This window comes from Dermacentor andersoni, chromosome 7 (genome assembly GCF_023375885.2).
Source record: "Dermacentor andersoni chromosome 7, qqDerAnde1_hic_scaffold, whole genome shotgun sequence".
Lineage (NCBI taxonomy): Eukaryota > Metazoa > Arthropoda > Arachnida > Ixodida > Ixodidae > Dermacentor > Dermacentor andersoni.
The window spans coordinates 167,060,850-167,081,443 of NC_092820.1; the positions used below are offsets into that span (position 1 = coordinate 167,060,850).

Below are 20,594 nucleotides of genomic sequence, written 5' to 3' on the forward strand. Positions count from 1 at the left end.
ACTCAACACTGGTAACATTCCTGCCTTCCACTTTTTCATTCCTTTTCACTCCTCTGGCCCTACCACAAAATTTGTATACGTTGTTGATAAATTTGCAATATGGTACTCTGAAATTAAGTGGCACGTGAAGTCAGACACTTGGTCCTGTTTATATGGGACATTTTAATGCGGCGCGCAGAAAATATTGATAGAAAATGCGGAGAGCACGACACACGTCACCTTTCCTTTGCTCGTTCGTCTTGAATGTGTGAATTGTGACTTGGAGCGCTATTATCCTTTGAGAACGAAAAGCATACAGATCCCGCGCGCTCTCGGAAATGGTTTAAGCGAAGCTTGCGTTAGTGCTGTCGAAGAACGCTTCTTATTTATTGATCACTTGCAATTGCAAAACAGACGACCAAGCTTGACAGATTTCCACCACGAAACATCTTGCTCAACATGAACTTCTGGCGATCATTCATGCTGCAGCCCACGCATGACAACGATGGAATAATGACGACTGTATCGCAACGATGGCGTGACGATAATGGCGAATCTGCGTGCCCTGGAATCACGGTGATGGAACGGTCAAGACACATCGACTACGATTGTATGACGGCAACGCAATGATGAAGATAGAACGATGACGACGGCACGGTGACACTGTAACCGCAAGACAAAAACACCCAGCTTCAACACAATGTTCAAATCTACATGACGCTAAGCTTGCTTGAGTTTGCGAGGTAGCAGCAGCAGCGAATGACACGAGCACAGCCTCATTGCCTGTTGCTCTTAGGTGTCTGCGTTGAGAGGACGAAGGTGATGTGTGATACTTGTCGCGGGAAGAATGTTGCAGAGAGGTGTACGCACACGGCAGCATGACACATATCTAAACCCATTCAAGGCTTTATACTATTTGCCCCAAAGCTGCCCAACCACTGCGGAGGATTCGACGAGAATGGGCGCACACCCAGCGCCCATACCCAGTGACAGTAAGTTATCCACTAGTCGATCTTAGCCTGCGCTGTATCCGGTGCTTGTTGGCACTGCGTCTATTACCAGTCATTCGTGAAAGACAGCAGATAGCAGACAGCAGCCTGTACTCGATAATTCGGGGGTGAAACTTAGTTTTCAAGAATTCCCCAACTTCTGTTTAGTTAGGCCTAGCAAGTAAGCACGTGCACATTATCGTTTTAACCGAGTTGGCGTACATGCCTCATATAATGACTACCTTATGGCGTCACCATGTAATCAGCTGATGTACTCACCTGATGTAATTTCCTCATGCAATCACCCACGCTTTGTATCTTTGGTGGCCAACGTTGAAATTCCCCCGATCTGTCATAAGTTCTACGCTCAGGTGCCGACCACACTGACTCTTCCTTGCCCAACAAATTTACCAGCACATGTTGCCTACACGTATTCCCCAAAACAACTTTGATTGTGTTTCTTCTTTTGTTCCCGTGCAGGGTCTACTAACATCACCCAACTGCCAGGCAGCAGCGGAGTGCGGCCACATTTGCCGGGTATTTCAGGTGAGCGCGGCTACCAGGCCTCCTTGCTCAAATTGAACCGGCTGGTCTAGGCTTTATGTGGTCAACTGTTGCTCTCTCAACAGATCATTTAGTCAAGAGGGATGTTGCAAATATATGTTTCAAGATTGGCTCAAAGAAGTCGTGCAACCACCCCACTGGCTCCAGCTTTAACCAACAAAGAAAGAGACTTGCAAATGTTCGATATCCCCAGTTGTCGCTAGTTTCCGCAGCTGAACGAGCGCTGAGACAGTGTCATGGTCTTGGTCAGCCTGCGGTTAATTCCAATGGCCTTGGGAGTCACATAAGTCTGCTGCCGTGCTTACACTATCTCCCATAATTTGAAAAAAAATATATATTGCTCAGTGCGCAAGTCTGCGCGGGGTCTTTCCTGAACGTCAAGCGGGCTAGGCTGCGCAATATTACAAATTCAAACGCTCTGGAATGCCGCGCCTACATAAAGAGCCATAAAGCAATCTTGTGGGTGCTGCCGATGTTGTGGTTTACAGGATACCCCTGTCGTGCAGCCGCAGTTACGTAGGGCGCACCATATACGATACCTAAATGATTGGTTGAGAGCGCACTGTTGCAATGTAAGAGACCTTGCTGGTGGTTTTCTTGAGGTGCTCTGGAATAAATCTGGGAACCAGGCGGTGGCACAGCGAGTCACGCAAACACTGGTGCAGCTCGTATAATAAACGTTTAAAAAAATCAGAGAAGCCATTAATTATCATGCCCTTCTCTATTGTGAGGTATGTGTAGTGTAGAGATCAATACATATGCTCAGGTTTAATGTGATGATTTAACGCCTTAATGCGCAGGACACTATGGATTCGGCAGCACTAACTTGCGAGTTTGCGAAAATTAATTTGCGAAAAAACAGGCATTCAATCTTTAACAATTGATCAAGTTCCAAAGGCTTTGTATCTGTACAAGTTGAAGTCGTGTGTGCATTTGATTTTGCAATATATGCCCAGACACCACAATCATGGTCACATTGTGTATTCAGAGTACAGGAAGTACACGTGAATATGTTAGCGAATGTGTGTGAAGACTACGCTCCTTCCTTAATTATCCGCAATATATGGGGAGAAAAGCGAAAAGGGAACCATGCAAAGACATATTACCTCTCCAATGCTATTCGCTGCATGTTTAGAAGTATTCAAGCTGGTGCACTAAAAAGGATTAGGCGCCACAATCTATGGGGAACATCCCGGGACCTACGGTTTGCAGATGACATTGTTCTGTGCAGCAACGCTGAAGATGACTTGGAATAAACGATTTAGGATCTTAGCCAAGAAAGTGTAAGAGTGGATTTAACAATATATCCACACAAATGCGGTAATATTCAATAGTAAGGCAGGGTAACGAGAAATCATGGTTAACAGTCAGCCTCTAGAATCTGGACAAATATGCCATTTGTCTGCGTCAATAAATTACAAGGGACCCAGTTCATGAAGGCAAAACTCACATAATAATTAGAGGTTCTCGCGCAACTACGAAGAACCCTGACAAACAATGACAATTCGTTTCGCACCAGGACAAATTTTAGAGCGAAGCTGTACATGACTAGCCAATCCGTCCGTCCATCCGTCCGTCCGTCCGTCGCTGTATGCCAAAAATTCCTCCGACACAACCCCATGCGCATGTGCGAAAAAAAAAGGGAGAGAGATAGGCGCACGATTAGCCAACACCTCCTAGATAGCAAAAGACATGTTTACTCCGATTTATAATGTTGTATTTCTTTTCTATTATTGTACCCACCCCCTATGTAACGCGCTTCTGGGCCCTGAGGGTACTGTAAATAAATACATAAATATGACGTCATGCTACCTGGCCCGAAATTTGCATGGACAAGGCTTGCGGGAAAAAAGCGGTGACGTCAAATTCACTTTTACCTACTCTTGAGCATCCCAATTACATTCTATGGCAGTCGGACCAGGTAAAATAAAGTCATGGATCGGAGTGAAAAGACCTCGTTCTATCTAGGCGGTGTTGAATTAGCTACGCCAGTATTGTCGTCGTTGTTCTCCGTCGCAGCCGTGCGTGCGCGCAGCAGTTTCTCTCCGGCTCCGAAATGGGCAGGCCACGCGTCATACATACTCCTTAGTAGCAGGCAGCTATTTATCAGCAACGCCGCGAGCAGAACCGGGAAAGAGCTTGTTTACGCCGTGCCGATGCCGCAACCCAGGCACAAAAACAGGCTCGTGCAGCCGAGTGCAAGCAGCAACTGCGTACCGAGGATCCGGCAGTCTACCAAGCCATCGTTTATTGAACCGCCGGGAATAACCCCGTGATATACACCGGGGCCGCACGTTTCAGCTTCGCTGGTTAACCACCTATACGGAATGCTTGGGTGATGATTTTTTTCTTCAACTGCGAGGCTTTATTTCTGAGAAACCCGCATGGGGCTTCGTTTGCAGCTTCGTGCTACAATTCAGGTGGATGCCCATTTTTCCTTTCATCTATATCCCTCCACCTTGCGTGCTTTCGCAGAAGTCATTTGGCTTAACGAGCACTATTGACTTGTTCTCACCTTCAATTGACATTCTGTTGAAATGAAACTACACATCATGCACGAGTCTTACAATGAAGAACTGATCGGCCCTCTAGGCATAATTTCAGCAAATTATTCCTGAATAGTTCGAAGTTCTCATTTTCTTAGCTCTCTAACTAATATAATTTCTGATCGATCTGATCGCACTTTCTTCACCAGCAGAGGCAGTATGCAACACTATGGTGCCGCCTTTCTCCATCAGCAGTTTTTCTCTAGCCAATAAACCCAATTCTTTCTCATTTTTCTTCCTCAACCGCTCTTGTGGTGCTCAGCGGCTTCTAGAAACGCGGAAGTGAAATCTAACTAAATGCCGGGAGGAAGTTGCTTGCCAAGCATACATTATATATATTATATATATATAGTGGTATCATAAGAAGCCAACAGACACTGACATCAAGAACAACATAGGGGAAATTACTTGCGCTTAATAAATGCCATAAAGACACGATAAATTAACGGAACTCAAAGTGGATGGAAAAACAACTTGTCGCAGGTGGGGAACGATCCCACAACCCTCGCATTACGCGTGCGATGCTCTACCAATCGAGCTGCAGCGGCGCCGTTTCCCCATCCACTTTCTTGGGTATTTATGTGTTCTAGTAGAACCCTGGGAATGTCAGCCAGCGCCATCACTCACAAACCTTAGCGGCGGATGTGGAACATCCTATCTGCCGCAGGCGTGACGAGAACGTGGTCTTTTTCGGGTGAAGGGCGACCGGTCAATAAACCCTCACATGCTACCTGAAGGCATAAATGTTGCCGGATTCGAGATCCTCGTTATGTAATAAGCGAGAAGGGGGTTAACCGAGGGGCCCAATTTGTATTAGTCGTATCACAACAAGCCAACAAACACTGACACCAAAGACATCATAGGGGAAAGTACTTGTGCTTAATAAATGCAATAAATAAACGATAAAGTAACGAAAATCAAAGTGGATGAAAAAAAAAAAACTTGCCGCAGGTGGGTAACGATAGTGGGGAACGGTGGAGAGCGTAATGCGAAGGTAGTGGGATCCCAGGACGAAGGCCTCTCCCTGCCATCTGCAATCACCCATGTCCTGCGCCAACCGATTCCAACTAGCGCTGGCGAAGTTCTCAAATTCATCAACCCCCTAGTCTTCTGCCGTCCTCGACTGCGCTTCCCTTCTTTTGGCACCCATTCGGCAACGCTAATGTTCCACAGGTTATCTAACCCACGCATTACATTACCTGTCCAGCTCCATTTCTTTCTGTTAATGACAATTAGAATATCGCCTAACCCTGTTTCCTTTCTGATCCACACCGCTCTCTTCCTGTCTCTTAGCTTTACGCCTAACCTTCTTCGTTCCATCGCTCTTTGCGCAGTCCTTAACTTGTCTTCGAGCTTCTTTGTCAGTCTCCAAGTTTCTGCCCCATATATTAGCACCGGCAGAATACACTGATCATACACCTTTCTTTTAAGCTATTATTGTAGGCTTCCAGTAAGGATCTGACAATCTCACGAATGCACTCCAACTAATTTTGATTCTTCTGTAAATTTCCTTCTGATGATCAGGGTCGCCTGTGAACATTTTACCTAGGTAAACGTACTCCTTCACAGGCTCTAGAAGCTGACTGCTGATCCTGAACTCCTGTTCCCTTGTCCAGCTATTCATGATTATCTATGTCTTCTGCACATTAATTTTCAGCTCCACTCTTATACTCTCTATATTCAGGTCCTCAATCGTTTGTTGTAACTCGTCCGCAGTGTTGCTGAACAGGACAATGTCATCTGCAAATCTAAGGTTGCTGAGATATTCACCGTTGATCCTTACTCCTAAGCCTTCCCAGTTTAATAGCTTGAATACTTTTCGAAGCATGCGGTGAATAGCATTGAAGAGATTGTATCTTCTTGTCTAACACCTTCCTTTATAGGTACCTTCATACTTTTCTTCTGAAGAATTAAGGTAGCTGTGGAATCTCTGTAGATACTTTCCAAGATATTTACGTAAGCGCCCTGTACTCCCTGCTTAAGTAATGCTCTATGACTGCTGGTACCTGGACTGAATCAAATGTCTTTTCGTTTTCTATGGAAACCACATACAGAGGCTTATTGAACTCTGCGGATTTCGCCATAACCTGATTGATGACATGGATGTGATCCATTGTAGAGAATCCCTTCCAGAAACCTGCCTGTTCCTTGGTTGCCTAAAGTTCAGTGCTGCTCTTATTTTATTGGAGATTACCTTGATTATTTTTATAGAATATTGGAAGTAAGCTAATGGGCCTATAATTTTTCAATTCTTTAGCGTCTCCCTTTTTGTTTATTAGTATAATGTTGGCATTCTTCCAGTCCTCTGGGATCCTTGAAGGCGATAGGTGGTTCGTATAAAGGGCCGCTAGTTTTTCAAGCATTTTGTCTCCTCCATCTTTGATTAAATCGACTGGTAGTCAATCTCCTTCCGCTTTTCCCCGTATCCTGTCTTGCACGGCCCTTCTAACGTCATCGCTAGTTATAGAAGGTGCCTCTGTAACCTGTTCATTACTACTTAGAATGGAGGAATCGTTTCTACTTTGGGTACTGTACCGGTCAGTATAGAATTTTTCCGCCGTTTCTACTATATCTTTGAGATTGCTGATGATATTACCCTGTCTATCTTTCATTGCATACATCTTGGTTTGTCCGATGCCTAGTTTCCTTCTCACTGATTTCATGCGGCATCCATTGTTTACTGCTTCCTCAATCATTCTCACGTTATAATTTCGAATAGCGCTTATTTTCTGCTTGTTTATTAGTTCTGACAGTTCCACGAATTCCTTCTGATTTCTTGAGTTGGACTGTTTCATTCTTTGTCGATTCTTTATTAGGTCCTTCGTTGCTTACCAGCTTACCTACTGGTTGCCTTGGTGCGTTACGTCCCATTTCCCTTACTGCTTCTGAAGCCAGCCTTGTTATGGTGACATTCATTGCCTCTATGTCATCTTCATCTCTCTGTTCTGAGGCTGCAAACTTGTTTGAAAATGCCAACCTGAATTGGTCTGCTTTTACCCTTACTGCGTCTAGGATGGCCTGTTTCTTCTTGACCAATTTTATCCTCTATTTCTTCAAATTGAGGTGAATCCTACCCTCACTAACACATGATCAATGCACTTTACCCTACCTAGCCCTTCTACATCCTGCACTATGCTGGGATCGGCATAATGTATGAAATCAATTTCATTTTTTGTTTCACAATTAGGGCTTTTCCAGGTCCACTTTTTGTTCCAACGCTTCCTGAAGAAGGTGTTTATTATTCACCCCTTATTCCTTTCTGCGAATTCTACCACCATCCCTCCTCTAGCTTTCCTAGAATCGAAGCCGTAGTTGCCAATTGCTTGTTCACCAGCCTGCTTTTTGCCCACTTTTGCATTGAAGTCGCCCATGACTAGAGTGTACTGAGTTTGCACTTTTCGCATCGCTAATTCAATATCTTCATTAAAAAGTTCTATTTCTTCATCATCGTGACTGGAGGTTCGAGCGGTTTGTACGTAGGTTTGTACTACCTTTATTCTATACCTCCTACTTAGCTTTAATACGACTACTGCTACCCTCTCCTTAATGCTCTAGAATTTGTAAATGTTGCCCGATACGTCCTTATGGATCAGGAATGCTACTCCGAATTGTTTATTATCTAGCAGTCCTTTATAGCACATGACGTGGCCAAATTTCAGCACTGTGTAAGCTTCACCAGTTCTTCTAACCTCACTGAGGCCAATGATATCCCAAACAATACCTGATAGTTCTTCAAAGAGTCCTGCTAGGCTAGCTTCACTCGAGAGGGTTCAGGTGTTAAATGTTGCAATGGTCAGTTTCCATTCGCGGCCTGTCCGGGTCCAGAGATTATTAGCACCCTCTGCTGCGTTACAGGTTTGACCGCCTCCTTGGTCAAGTGCTCGGCAGCTGCTGGGGACTGAGGGCCATTGGGTAGTTGAGTGAGTCATTTGGGAGGGAGTGGCCGAATACAGCACCAGGGAGGCCAATTCCTGTTCTGGTGAGGGAGTGTATTGTTGAAGCTTCGTAGGTCTTCCTAATTTGGTTGCACCAGGATAATATAGCCCCACTTGCTCTCGGCGCTGTTGCCGGTGTCAGGCGCCACTCCAAGACTGGAGATGTTTTGTACTTTGGGAGGTGAGTTCATGTTTCATACCTTCAAAAAAGCTTGAGGATTCGAACTTCTGACTGTGGCAACCAAGCATCCAGGCTAGCTCAGTCACGCAACCCTGCGGCCTGTCAGGCTACCTTAGGTCGGAGAACTGCAGCCCAGACAATGCTACGCGCGCACATTGGGTTTTATCTTGACGTGTAACAATAATCGTCATCTATCTTTCACGCCTTTCCTTTCCTTAACGCTGCACGCCCGGTACTCCCAGGCCATAAACGACATGCACATCACCATCGTGACATAGCATTGTCTACAAGAAAGTATCCAGCGCAGATATTTCATGAAAGGAAACGCAAGTTAGGCCGATGACTATTATCGTTGTGGGACAGGATAAGCCCCAAAGGGTGCAACCATTCTTAAGAGTGTAACTATGTATAATATTCGCTTCACATTTCTTCAGGATCTGGCAGCCGCCCGAAGTGCCCAAGACACGAGGCGTTTGGGAGTAGGTCCAGCAACTGCGGCGAATGCAACTGCGACATCTACGTTAAAACAAAACGCTTCGATGGGGCTCCGAAAGCTTGCCTTGCCGACTTGCGCCCCAAGTGTTGGTGCAAGAGGTTATACTGTCGCAATATTGACGGCAGATGTGTTCGCAGACTGCAGTGCAACACCGTGACTGGGCAACAATTTCAGAGTCAATGAGCTTGTATTAAAATCCACTCAAGCAGCCTACGCAAAAACTGTGCCTTTCATTTGCTCCATTTAGTAAACCATTTCGGTCAATGCTCCAGCATCTCCAATCTGTATTTTTTTTTCGTGCGCGTGTTTTCTGGAGAAGGCGCACGCCTATGGCACAGAGCGATTTCAGTTTCGTACTGGTGTCATTGTCAACCCATGGTACGATGCCCCACGACCTTGGGCCCTGTTTCGTTCCCACAACACACGCTGCTCCCGTGCTTCCTTCCCCTTCGAGTGCACCGAGCGCTCAATACAGCGCGTCCTAGTTAACACGATTTAGCAAACATTTACGTTACTAAACAAATTTTGAGCAACCACACTTGCTTGTCGGGATATTTAGCTGTAATGAGGATTTAGCAGGAAACCTTAAATCCTAGTGTAACCGCAGCAAGCTAATGTTTATTTAGGCAAGTAATTGTTTTATAAAGATTGTTGAAAATTGCATAATCGAAAAAGAATACTCAGGCGCTAAGTTTTCAATTCCTCGTCAGAAATAAGATACATCACAATTCTGTACACCGCGCCTAATAGGACATTTAGAGCAGCCTAAGCTGGTTTGTAATAAACCAATCTCAAATGTACACCGCAAATTTGCTTGCAGTGCATGTGCGACACACTCGTAAGCATTGTGACAGTGTCACAGAAGTTGTAAAGATATACGTCAAGCTTATTCATTTTAGATGCTTCTCAACTCATGATTATTACAGAACTTCTATACCTCTTTTGGGGGCAAAAGTAATGTTTTGTAAACTTCATGCTTCAGTTTATGTTTATTCGGGGGGGGGGGGGGGGAGGTGCGGGGGTAGGCGTAATGGTTTTCGACAATTTGTCTATAAAAATGAAGACATAAATCAACATTCTGCTTCAAGAAAGTTACAAGAATTAGGCTTTTCTCTCAAACGCATCAATTGCTTCATTTTTTTTTAAATCAGCGCAGCTGTTGTCTAATGCGAGCATTTCTGCGTTCTATGTGTACTTTTAATTAATTTAATTATGGGGTTTTACGTGCCAAAACCACTTTCTGATTATGAGGCACGCCGTAGTGGAAGACTCCGGAAATTTCGACCACCTGGGGTTCTTTAACGTGCACCTAAATCTAAGTACACGGGTGTTTTCGCATTTCGCCCCCATCGAAATGCGGCCGCCGTGGCAGGGATTCGATCCCGCGACCTCGTACTCAGCAGCCTAACACCATAGCCACTGAGCAACCGCGGCGGGTTATGTGTACTTGGATGGGGCAGTTGCATTTGGCCCCGAGCTAAAGCTTCCTCTTTACGCACACTGTACAATATACCCGCTTTACTTACTTTTTAGGAAGTTTTGGCCGCAGGTGCTCTACCTTCCGCGAAGTGTACTGGAACAGCCCGAGCAAATGCGGCGAGTGCGACTGCGACATATTCCTTAAAGGACGCTGGAGTGGGAAACCTTTAGTATGTCCTGCCGACTTAGAGCACAAATGTTGGTGCAGACAGCTTTTCTGCCGAAATAAAGAAGGTAAATGCGTTTTGCGAAGGAGATGCAACTCCAAAGCAGAGTAGGCTGACAAGAATCTGCTCGACAACGATCGTGCATTAAAATTCTGCTTGGCATTGTGTGTATTGTTTGCTTCACGGGTTATTAAGGCCCGTATTCAAAACAGTTTATTGGCCAGGATTTTTTTTTTTTTTCAAGAGCGAATTGCAGCCAATGAACACGCTGGGCGTAACATTAATCGAGGCGGGAGGCGAATAGCGATGAACACTTACAAACGAAGAACTTGGCTAATTCGGCCCGGGGGTTTGCACAGTTAGTGCTTAAAGCTTGCGTATTCGGCCCTCCCACTGGTAGGGAGAACTGTTTCGGCATGCCTAAGTGTGAACGAACCTGGGACGCTTCAGGCCGAAGCCAACGTTCGACAACGGGACTTGCCTTCGTCAGGGCAACCTAAGCCTTGACATCGATGAAGGAATGTCCTTTTTTCGAAGCATCGGCTCCATCTTGAAACGTATGTACCTTTTGGGCCACTGTTAGGCACGCCAGGTCTTTTCTAAACCTCTGGCTCTATCTTCATGGCTAATACAATGTACCTAAACTGCTTGTAATATTACTGCCAGAGCGCAGTCACCATTGCTTCAGGCCGTACACGTCCTTACTAAGGAATTTAACGTCTTCAGTACATGCGCCTCAATGTTCCGGATCATAGTACGTATGTGAATGACTTCTCACTGGCGTAGGTGGTGCTGCAAAATACATTTCTAGAGAGCGCGCTGAACATTCTTTGCACAAAATACGAGTGCGAAGGTTATCACATGGCACAAATGACAAACTAGAGCAATTCTTCTGAAAAAATAAAACAGGGGTCGCACTGGGCACTACTTAAATCTTTTTTCACGAAACACGCTGTCATTGCGATATATATACACGACACTGCACTCAGATAAAGCAATTATCGCGTGTGTTTTTTATCAGATATGCATAATTTCAGCGTTATATAGGCGCGTCAACCTGCTTGCAACATCGAGGCCTGTTAGACATGATGTCAGGCTTCACACAAATTACTGAAAGGAAGAGAGCGTTTTGTGAAAGCTACGTGCTTCCCATGGCGTTCATTCGAACCGGAATGTAGAAAGTAGCGGCGCTGGATGAGCAGTGTAAGAAAATTTGAGGTGGCCTGCGCTGTATATTCTACAGTTTCCCATCTTACGATATCAGCGACTGCTAATCCACAGCTGTCGTGCCCCATCTCTAATCGAAAAAAAAGCCTTCATTGCACAACACTACTGCGATAAACTAACAATATGTCGGGAGCCATGTGCCAATTAAAAAACAAAAACATTATTGCCACAAACTTCAGTGATCATTGCCCGTTGTCTTACGACGAGCACGAGGTATCTGTCACAACGTGTGGTTCCATTCGCAAGAGTTCTAAACGGTCCTCATAAAAGGTTGCAATGTTATGTGCGCAGGTTAACCCGCGCCTACACGTCTTTAATACGTCATTATTACGACGTTATTACACATCCTCTTTTTACTGGGTTCAACTTTTGTAAGCTTGGAAATGTCGACCTCCAGCTGAGCAGATTCACCGATGCGCGAAGCGGTGTCCAAAAGGTAAAAAAACACATTGACACGACGGACATTAGGCCAGGGGTGGGTATCTAAAATTTGAAAGTTTCACGCCAACTGTCGCTGTCACTGTAGCGAGGCGTCACCGGGAAAAAAAAAGAAGGCGCTCGCCGCCGTACTGGAGGATGGAAAACCACACTAAGAGCCTTCGTGTAAGGCAGTTCCCAGTAATTGAGTTAAGGGAACCAAAGAGCCACTAGAGTTGGACATATTTATGTGCCATCAAAACTACTCATTTGCATAAAAAAGCACGCGCATTCGCTTGTATATTAACATAGTGAATAAAACTGCCTAGAAATTAGCGGATGTAAGATTGTGATCCAGAATCGGTCTTATATTAAGAAGCAAATTTCACCAATAAAGAAACAATACTTGAAAGTTACTGCAACTCAGAGCAACCATCCTAAATACATAGCAAGAGTGGTTTAAGCAGTTTAATACCCCGCATAAATTGTAAAGCAATCGAAAAACATAAAAACGTTTTAAATGTAACAGAAATTGTAGAAACATTTAGGAAATAAAAGTAGTTTCAGTCATGCCTTTTCACACAAAGGTTGTGGTTATTTATCACAATGTATTGTGCACAGTCATCAGCCGCGGGCTAAGCAGTAGGCTAAATCTACCGTAATTGTCTAGTTCAATTGATAGCTCAGTTATGTAAACCTGCTCAGATGTCCTACATTGTGCATAATACGAGCGCGTGACTACAACGACTACACAACGGCGGAGACTATGGACTGACGACGATGGAACGTGGACGGCGGCATACGGACAACGCAACGACCACGACCGCTTGATGACGGTGCAATAGGAAGTGCATGACGACAACGTAATTATGCCTGTAGTGTCTTTCTTTTCGAGCTTAAGTCTGCACTGACATAATATAGCCTCTGTAAAATTTTGGAGGCCCTATATGAAGATTGTTTTCGTAGTTTCCAGCTTACTTTCTTGAACGTGACATGTGTTTAAATAAAGTTTACCCCGAGCAAGAACCTTCGCATTGAAGGTATACTTCGGGCAGCCTGCGTTGCGCTTGTTGTTCGTACCATAACCGCGTTTGTTCATTCATTCATTCATTCATTCATTCATTCATTCATTAATTCATTCATTCATTCATTCATTCGGAATGGAGAATGTCAGCAGTAAGTAAGGCACGGGTATGTCGCCATATAGGTAAAGTATGTCGCTGGCTGCTCCAAAGTGGTAAATGGTTAAATCAATGAATAGTGATGATAGGTACCGTAAAACATTTAAGCAATTTAGCAGCTTGCATCCGAAGGCGGCGCACTCAGTTTCATTAAGAGAAAAGCGCAAAACATAAAATATATCACATATTCATAATGGTATAACCTATAGGCTTATTCAAGTGTCCAGAAGAATTTCTCAAACATATCCCAGATATTCACTTTAAGCACGAAAGGAAAGGGAGCTCTCAATAGCTTTGCCCTACAAAAACAAAAAGGTGAGGCAACATCGTAGTCAAATACACACTCAAAAACAAGATCGAACTTGTGAAACTTAAAAGAGAGAAAGGCAACTAGAATATAAGTAACTAAAGTTTTCTTAGCAGTAGTCTCCACGGGATCAGTTCCCACTGATGATTCGACGCCGAGTCTTCGACATGTGAGCCTCTGCGTTGTGATCGTCTTTTCTTAGTCTGGCCCCGTCGTGTCGCCATCACCATGCCACCATCACAGTTGCTGCCAAACGAGGTAACCCCCTTTTACCGGCTCTCGTCTGAGTGGCGCTGTGTATTTTCGTCGTGTTCTTTTTGGAACACCGGTGCAAAGCAGATTATACTGAAGTGTCCTGTTGCGTAAACGTACAAAATTCTCCTTTATATAGAAACTAAAAAATAAGGCGACAATTTCTCGTCGGTACTCGACCCTGCCGTATACCAAGTACCAGCAGCTTTAGCCGTCTTCGAGTTGTTCGCGTGAGTGCAGCTATGCACAAGCGCGCACAAAACGAAAGCGCAGTTTATTTTAGAAACTTCCAAATTTCCGGGCACTTCTTTAAAGGCTTTTCTTTGCTAACGTTACCAGGCTTTTCTTACCGTGCGTGCTGCGGCGTGGTTGTTCTCGAGCCGTGGACAGGCCGACCAATCACGTGGCAGGACGCGCGCGCTCAACGTCACCGCCGCTGGGCTCCTTGCACCACCACTAGATGGCGCTCGCCGTCGGGCATCCGAAATTCAGTTTTCTTGACGCCAGGAGTACAATCGAGACTCGATAGCAACCAAAGGTCAGGGGGACGCCTCGAATTATCCGCTGCGTCCGCGAGTGGAGGAAGAAGGGTAGCTTAGCAGCAAGCATGCGACGGGTATAGTAAGCAACATGGCAACAAAGAACGTCAAACGCAAAGTCAGAGAGGCTGAGACAATCTCCTGGGAGGCTACAATGGAAAAGAAGCCTTCTGTGAGCAACTACTTAAAAGGTAAAAACGAGATCAAGAAGAAAACAACTCATGATACCTCACATAGAAGCTCTTTACTTTTTGAAGCGAGGTCAGGATGCCTTAGAACGAGTAGTTATAATGCGAGGTACACAAAGGAAGAACACGCATGTGCTTCCTGCAGTAAAGCTGGCGAAACGATGGAAGATGTTTTATTAAAATCTGAACATATCTACCCAGCTGTCAGTTCCGGCTCCACTGGCCTCCTTGAAGCCTTTGGGTTCACGGATAGCCGAGGGGGAAGTGAATATGTCCGCAATATAGATTAGTGAAATGCGATTGGAGGTTTCCTGGCAGAAAAGTAGGTATACGAAAAATAGCGGAGGCGTACAAAAACAGTTTTCCCAACAGTGGCTCAGGAAGTTTCACGCTGGGAATTCTTTGCGTGTGTTTCTTTCTTTCTTTCTTTCTTTCTTTTTTTTTTCAACATAGGTAGGCGTAATAAGAACAAAAGCTTGGTGGCGCTGCTCACCGCCCCGTTTCAAGAACACACGCTCACAGCATCCATCCATCCATCCAACCGCGGCCGCGGCGGTGGCGGCCGTGCGGGGGAAAGAAAACAAAAAAAGAACGAGAAAAAAATCCGCCTCCGTTCCGCTCTGCTAACGTGGATGTACAGCGAAGCTGGCGCGGACGTTAGACGACGCTACACAAGCACCACCGCCACTAGCGAGGAATGCAACGCGCACACGCAAGAGTGCGGAAGTGCAGCATGCAACCTCATTCTTCTAGGCCGACCGCCGAGCGCAAGTCCTTATTGCGTCTGAAAATGTGTAAAGTACGTGTTACACACACAAGCTGCAGGTGCGAAGGTCGTGGGATCGTTCCTCACCTGGTGAAAGTTGTTCCTTCATCCACTTTCATTTCCATTAATTTATCGTTTCTTTATCTCATTTACTAAGTACAAGTAATTTCCCCTATGCTGTCCTTGGTGTCAGTCTTTGTTGACTTCTTTGATATGGCTAAAAAAATTGGGCCCCTTGATTGACCCTCTTTCTTCTCGTTCACATAAGCTGCAGGCATGATAGCTTCGGTTTGTAACACGAATACACGTTAAATGACAGTTCTGTTACGTGGGAAATGAAAAACAAAGCCGTTTTCCAACTGCTGTGGCGCTACTGTTGTTGGACAGTGTTTGGCACACTGAATAAAGCTGCTGCAGCTTCCTTTATACTTGATGGCACGGCTGTTTCAGGCCCCTCCGATATAGCTAATGCTTTTAATGTCTACTTCCAATCAGTGTTCCCGCATGACAACAACTCTCTTCCACCGTTCACAAATACTAATCCTGAGCTTTCTATCGGCGGTGTGGAAATCAGTGAAAACAGCATCCTAAACTTGATGCTCAATTTAGACACAAAGGAGTGAACTGGTCCTGACAACATTCCGAGAGAGTTCCAACTCTCTAACCGTTACAACGTTAGCAACATTCCAACCAGAGAGAGTATCCAGTAGGATACTCTCTCTGGTGGTCCCGTTATTTAGCGGTTATCTTTACCAAATACTTGACTTCAGGCATCGTCCCCCAGTCTTGGAAGCTAGCCAAGGTCCTGCCTCTGCATAAATCTGGTGAAGAGCAATTTTTTTTTTCTAACTATAAACCTCTATGGCTTACCTCCAATTCCGGAAAGCTACTAGAACGTATCATACAGAAGCATATAACAGAATACCTTGAATCGAATAAAATTCTCTCTAACATACAACATGCATTTTTTCGTGCTTTCAGCACAACAAACTGGCGGAATTTTCACATGACATTACTAGAAATCTTGATATTAGCAATCAAATTAATGCGTTATTTGTAGACTTTTCCAAAGCTCTTGACACGGTTATACGCAACAAGCTACTAAGTAAACTAAACCTAATTTTACATAATCCTTGACTGATCGACTGGACAGCTGGCTTTCTTAACTCTCAATTCGTTTCATTTGATTCCACTTTGTCCTCAACTGTAAATATAACATCAGGTGTTCCACAAAGCCCTGTTCTGGGACCCTTGTTATTCTTAATACTTATAAATGACCTTCCCAACAATATTAGGTCAAAAGTCCGTCTTTATGCCGATGATTTCGTCCTATGCCAGATAATTTCTTCTCCTAGTCACCACGCCTTACTTCAAAATTCCTTCAACAGATTTTGCACCTGGTGTACGAACTGGCAGATGCGCATTAACTTTCAAAAACCGTAGCAGTATCATTTCAAAACAGCCATTTTCCTTCACAGCATGTGTACGCTTTCAATAACACAATAGTCCCTCGAGCACAGATGTGCAAATACTTTGGAGTTATCTTCATGCACAGCATGCAGGGGTCCCAGCATATTGATCACATCACCTCTATAGCACTAAGAAATTTAGGTTACTTGAGACGAACATTACCTAAATCGCCAAAACACACCAAATTACTAATGTATAAAACACTCATTCGTCCTGTATTAGAGTATGCTTCATGCGTCTAGAACCCGTATAAAGTGTGCGACATCAACAAAGTGGAATCGTACAAAGGAAGGCTGTTCGCTTCATTTGTCATCACTACGATCGTGATTTTTCGCCCTCATCTGCAATGAATTCCTTGAATTTATCTCTTCTATGCACAAGGCGACATATAGATTCCACGAAGCTGTTACATTCAATTATTCACTCATGCTGTCAACTATTTACTGATGATTTCATCACGTATGCCCGTGCTCTTCTAACTAGACGTTGTCACACCCTCAACCTAAAACCTTTCTTTGCACGTACTAACATATTCAAACACAGTTATTTCCCAAGAGTTGTCGCCTACTGGAACGAGTTACCCGGTTCTATTCGTGAACTGACTGATTTTGTAGAACCACTAATATGACAAGCTTGCTTTCCATTTTTTTTATCTATTATGTTCAACTACCATTATTTCTGTTTCTTGTGTTTGCTGTACTCCACTCCTGCAATAGCCCTGAAGAGGGCTACAGTATTTGAAAATAAATAAATAAATAAATGTGTGCCTATAGGCACTATAGTGCGTGCCTCATTGCATACGCCACGTTCTTAGCTCCTCGCGGACGAGGAACGCGCCGAAAATAGAAACATTACAACAAAGGGAATATATAATGCTTCCGCATTCCCATACGTAAGCAGTCGTGACTTTCTCAGCCGAATATTTTTTTTGTGCTATTGATGGTACCTGTAGGAGGCGCGCGCACACTCTGGGCTCTTGCATTCTCGAAGCAGTGACAAGGTAAAGAACAGAGATTTTGGGAGAACTCTTGCACAGTGAGTCACAAAGGTGATACTGAGAACTGCTGCAGCTCGCAAAGGATGAAGCAGCAGTTGCGGATGCCTCGCCGACACCTCTGCGCCGCGCGGCTGAAACTTCTTTCAGTGCTTAAAACCACCAATGTCACACCGGTGCGGCGCAATTTGCACACAATAGGAGTGCACGCAACACCTGCTTATCGACTCGAAAGATCGCATGCCCAACTAGGGCGTCCGCGAGAAGAGGAGCCAAAGTTCGTGTTTTCAGCGCTGCCGTTCAATTCAATCTTTCATGATTGTGTTTCGCGTAGTATTACACTGACGGAAGGACACAATAATTATTTAGTTCTTCCGTCAAGGGTAATACTAAGCGCAACACAATCACTAACGTCGAAGAATTAGCCCGGTTCATTGCTTTATAATCTCTCAATTGCAGTTTCGTATTGGCCCTGGCGAATCCTATAGAAAGCTCCCTACGCCTCGTGCGCAAACGCTTTCAGCCATGACCAAACGCGCGAAGAAATAAACCTGTTGTTAAGCGTGATTTCTAAACGTTATACCCGCACTAAGCATTCGAACCAGACAATTCAAACCTGTATGCTGCTATCTTCCCGCGCCGTCATGCTTCAGGGCTCGCGAGCTTCTTACTATATTAGGAGAGAGAAAGAGGGGGCAACGCGTTCTGACAAGTAGTGACCTGTTCATTTTCTTGAAATCCTCCTGTGCCAATATATGGCATCTTTTAATGCACCGAAGTGCTGTCTGGTGTGGCACTCAGCTGTTCGTATTACTGAAGCTATATAACAAATAACACAAGCGTTGGCGCCTGGACCTCTTTGTGCCATTTGCATGTTCTCTCTACCTTGCCCCCTCATATTCCGCCTGGTATGTTCTCCTCGTGAAGCTATAGCTCCTGTCTCTTTAATAAACACTAGCGCAGAATTCGCTTGGCCATATGGGAATATTAGTCTGGCTTTCGTCAGCTGAGAGCGACTCAAAGGAAAAATCTTAAGTGCCACAAGAAACAGTGGTAGAAGAGTCTGTTGCTGGGCCTGTTGGTACATACTTTCAGAAACGATGGAACCCAGCCTTTAAGACGCAAACACCCGGAGAGAAGTAGACAGACACCAGCGTATGTCTTTCTACTACTCTCCTGGTGTTTGGGTCTTAAAGGCTGGGTTCCATCGTTTCTAAAACAGTGGTAGTTAGTCCAACAAAGATGAAGGCAAACAGCATGGCAACAGCAGCTAAGGCAGCAACGACAGCTGCATGGCGGCAGTGAGAATCTAGCGCTCTTGTGAAGGTAACGTCTGGCGACGCATAGAGAAGCTACTATAACGTCCGAGCACCAAGCATGCGTTGCTGGGGCATTCCGCTTGTGCTCTAATGGCACAATGCCTGTCGTTTCTTGGCACGGGATCATGGATAAGTTGATGGACCATCGGCGCTATGTAAGACTTGCGAAACACATAAGCCTTTTGAAGTTGCTCTCTGTGTTACACGGCACATGCTTTCTTGAAACCCCATGCTATGGTCATTACTTTTCCTTAGGACGTGAGCCTCATGCAAAGCGCGTCTCCTTGATGGACGTGTAACGCCTAAGTATGCGTATTTGGTGTTGCTGTCTATCTCATTTCCCTGTTTTTTTTTTTTTCGTTTGCTGTGCCATTAACCTTTCTCTAGTTTTCCCAAGACTTCCCCGACGGCTGCAGCAGCTATGAATCCCGAGGCCCTCCGCCTTGCTTTTTTGTGACATTTGCTCTATTTCCAGTACGGCTATTCAACTGCGATCTAGCCTTTCCCGCGGCAAGGCAACTTTGCTGTGCCGCTTGTGGCTGGGAGTGGCGTTCACAAACGCCTACTACTAGCGTATGGGAATGGCCGAGAGCCCGGTGTGCGACTCCTGTGGACGCGAGGAAACCATCGAGCACCTATTGTGCACCTGCCCTCGCTACGAAGTACAACGCCTCTCTCTGCGGACAACATTAAAGCTATTGGACTCGTTCGGAAGACCGTTCTCCGATTCAACCATACTCGGACGGTGGCCATACCCGTCACTGGCACGAAAAGCGATTCGTGCACTAGTACACTACTTGAAGTGCACCGGCTTAAGAGACCGTTTATAGTTTCCCTGTGCATCCTCCCACACGCACACCGTACTTACTCTCTCCCTTTTTCCCTATTTCTATTCCCCTTTCCCCCACCGGCTTAAGAGACCGTTTATAGTGTCCCTGTGCATCCTCTTACCCGGACTCAGTACTTATTCTCTCCCTTTTTTTCACTTTCTATTCTCCTTCCCCACCGGCTTTTTATAGACCATTTATAGTGGCCCTGTGCATCCTCCCACACGCACTCAGTGCATACTCTCTCCCTTTATTCCTATTTCTATTCCCCTTTCTCCAACCGGGTTAAGAGACCGTCTATAGTGTCCCTGTGCATTTTCCAACAGACATTCAGTACTTACTCTCCCTTTTTTCCTCTTTCTATTCCCCTTTCCCCCACCTCCAGTGTAGGGTAGAAAACCGGATGCTCGTCCGGTTGACCTCCCTTCTTTTCCTGTCTTTGCTCTCCCTCTCTCTGGTCTGCTTCACTTTCACAAAATTAGTCGACAGGACCACTGTGCGGAACAATAAAGGGCATACGGTTAACTTTAACCTTCGGACATTTCTCTAAACCTTAGTGTCTCTGTGCAATAGATGCTGCAATTTATTTTTATCCTTCAAGTCAGTCGCCGTATAGTGACATTTATAAGAAAGAAATAGTATTGCTGGATCCAAGAGTGCGTTAATAAAGCAAAGCACAAGGGTTCTTGAAGCAGATAAATAAGGCAAATCTTATTGCGAAAATACTGCCGTAAGTGACGCACTGGTACGTGAAAGGAAAGCATGCCAATG

The 20,594-nt window shown here is 45.0% G+C and overlaps 1 protein-coding gene across 32 annotated transcripts in view; it reads left to right on the forward strand.

Annotated features, from left to right (window-relative positions):
- The window catches only part of LOC126533104 (uncharacterized), a 106,212-nt gene extending 95,714 nt beyond the window's left edge, over positions 1-10,498 (forward strand). For 30 of the 32 annotated variants that reach the window (XM_055071786.2, XM_072289391.1, XM_072289390.1 and 27 more), the window contains 2 exons: positions 1,449-1,514; positions 8,629-8,911. In XM_055071786.2, the coding sequence (XP_054927761.1) occupies positions 1,449-1,514; positions 8,629-8,873 (311 nt within the window). In that variant the 3' untranslated portion in view covers positions 8,874-8,911. Of the gene's footprint in view, positions 1-1,448; positions 1,515-8,628; positions 8,912-10,223 lie in introns of those variants that run through there. The other 2 variants (XM_055071770.2, XM_055071765.1) reach the window with 1 other exon arrangement.
- Positions 10,499-20,594: the final 10,096 nt, after the last annotated feature.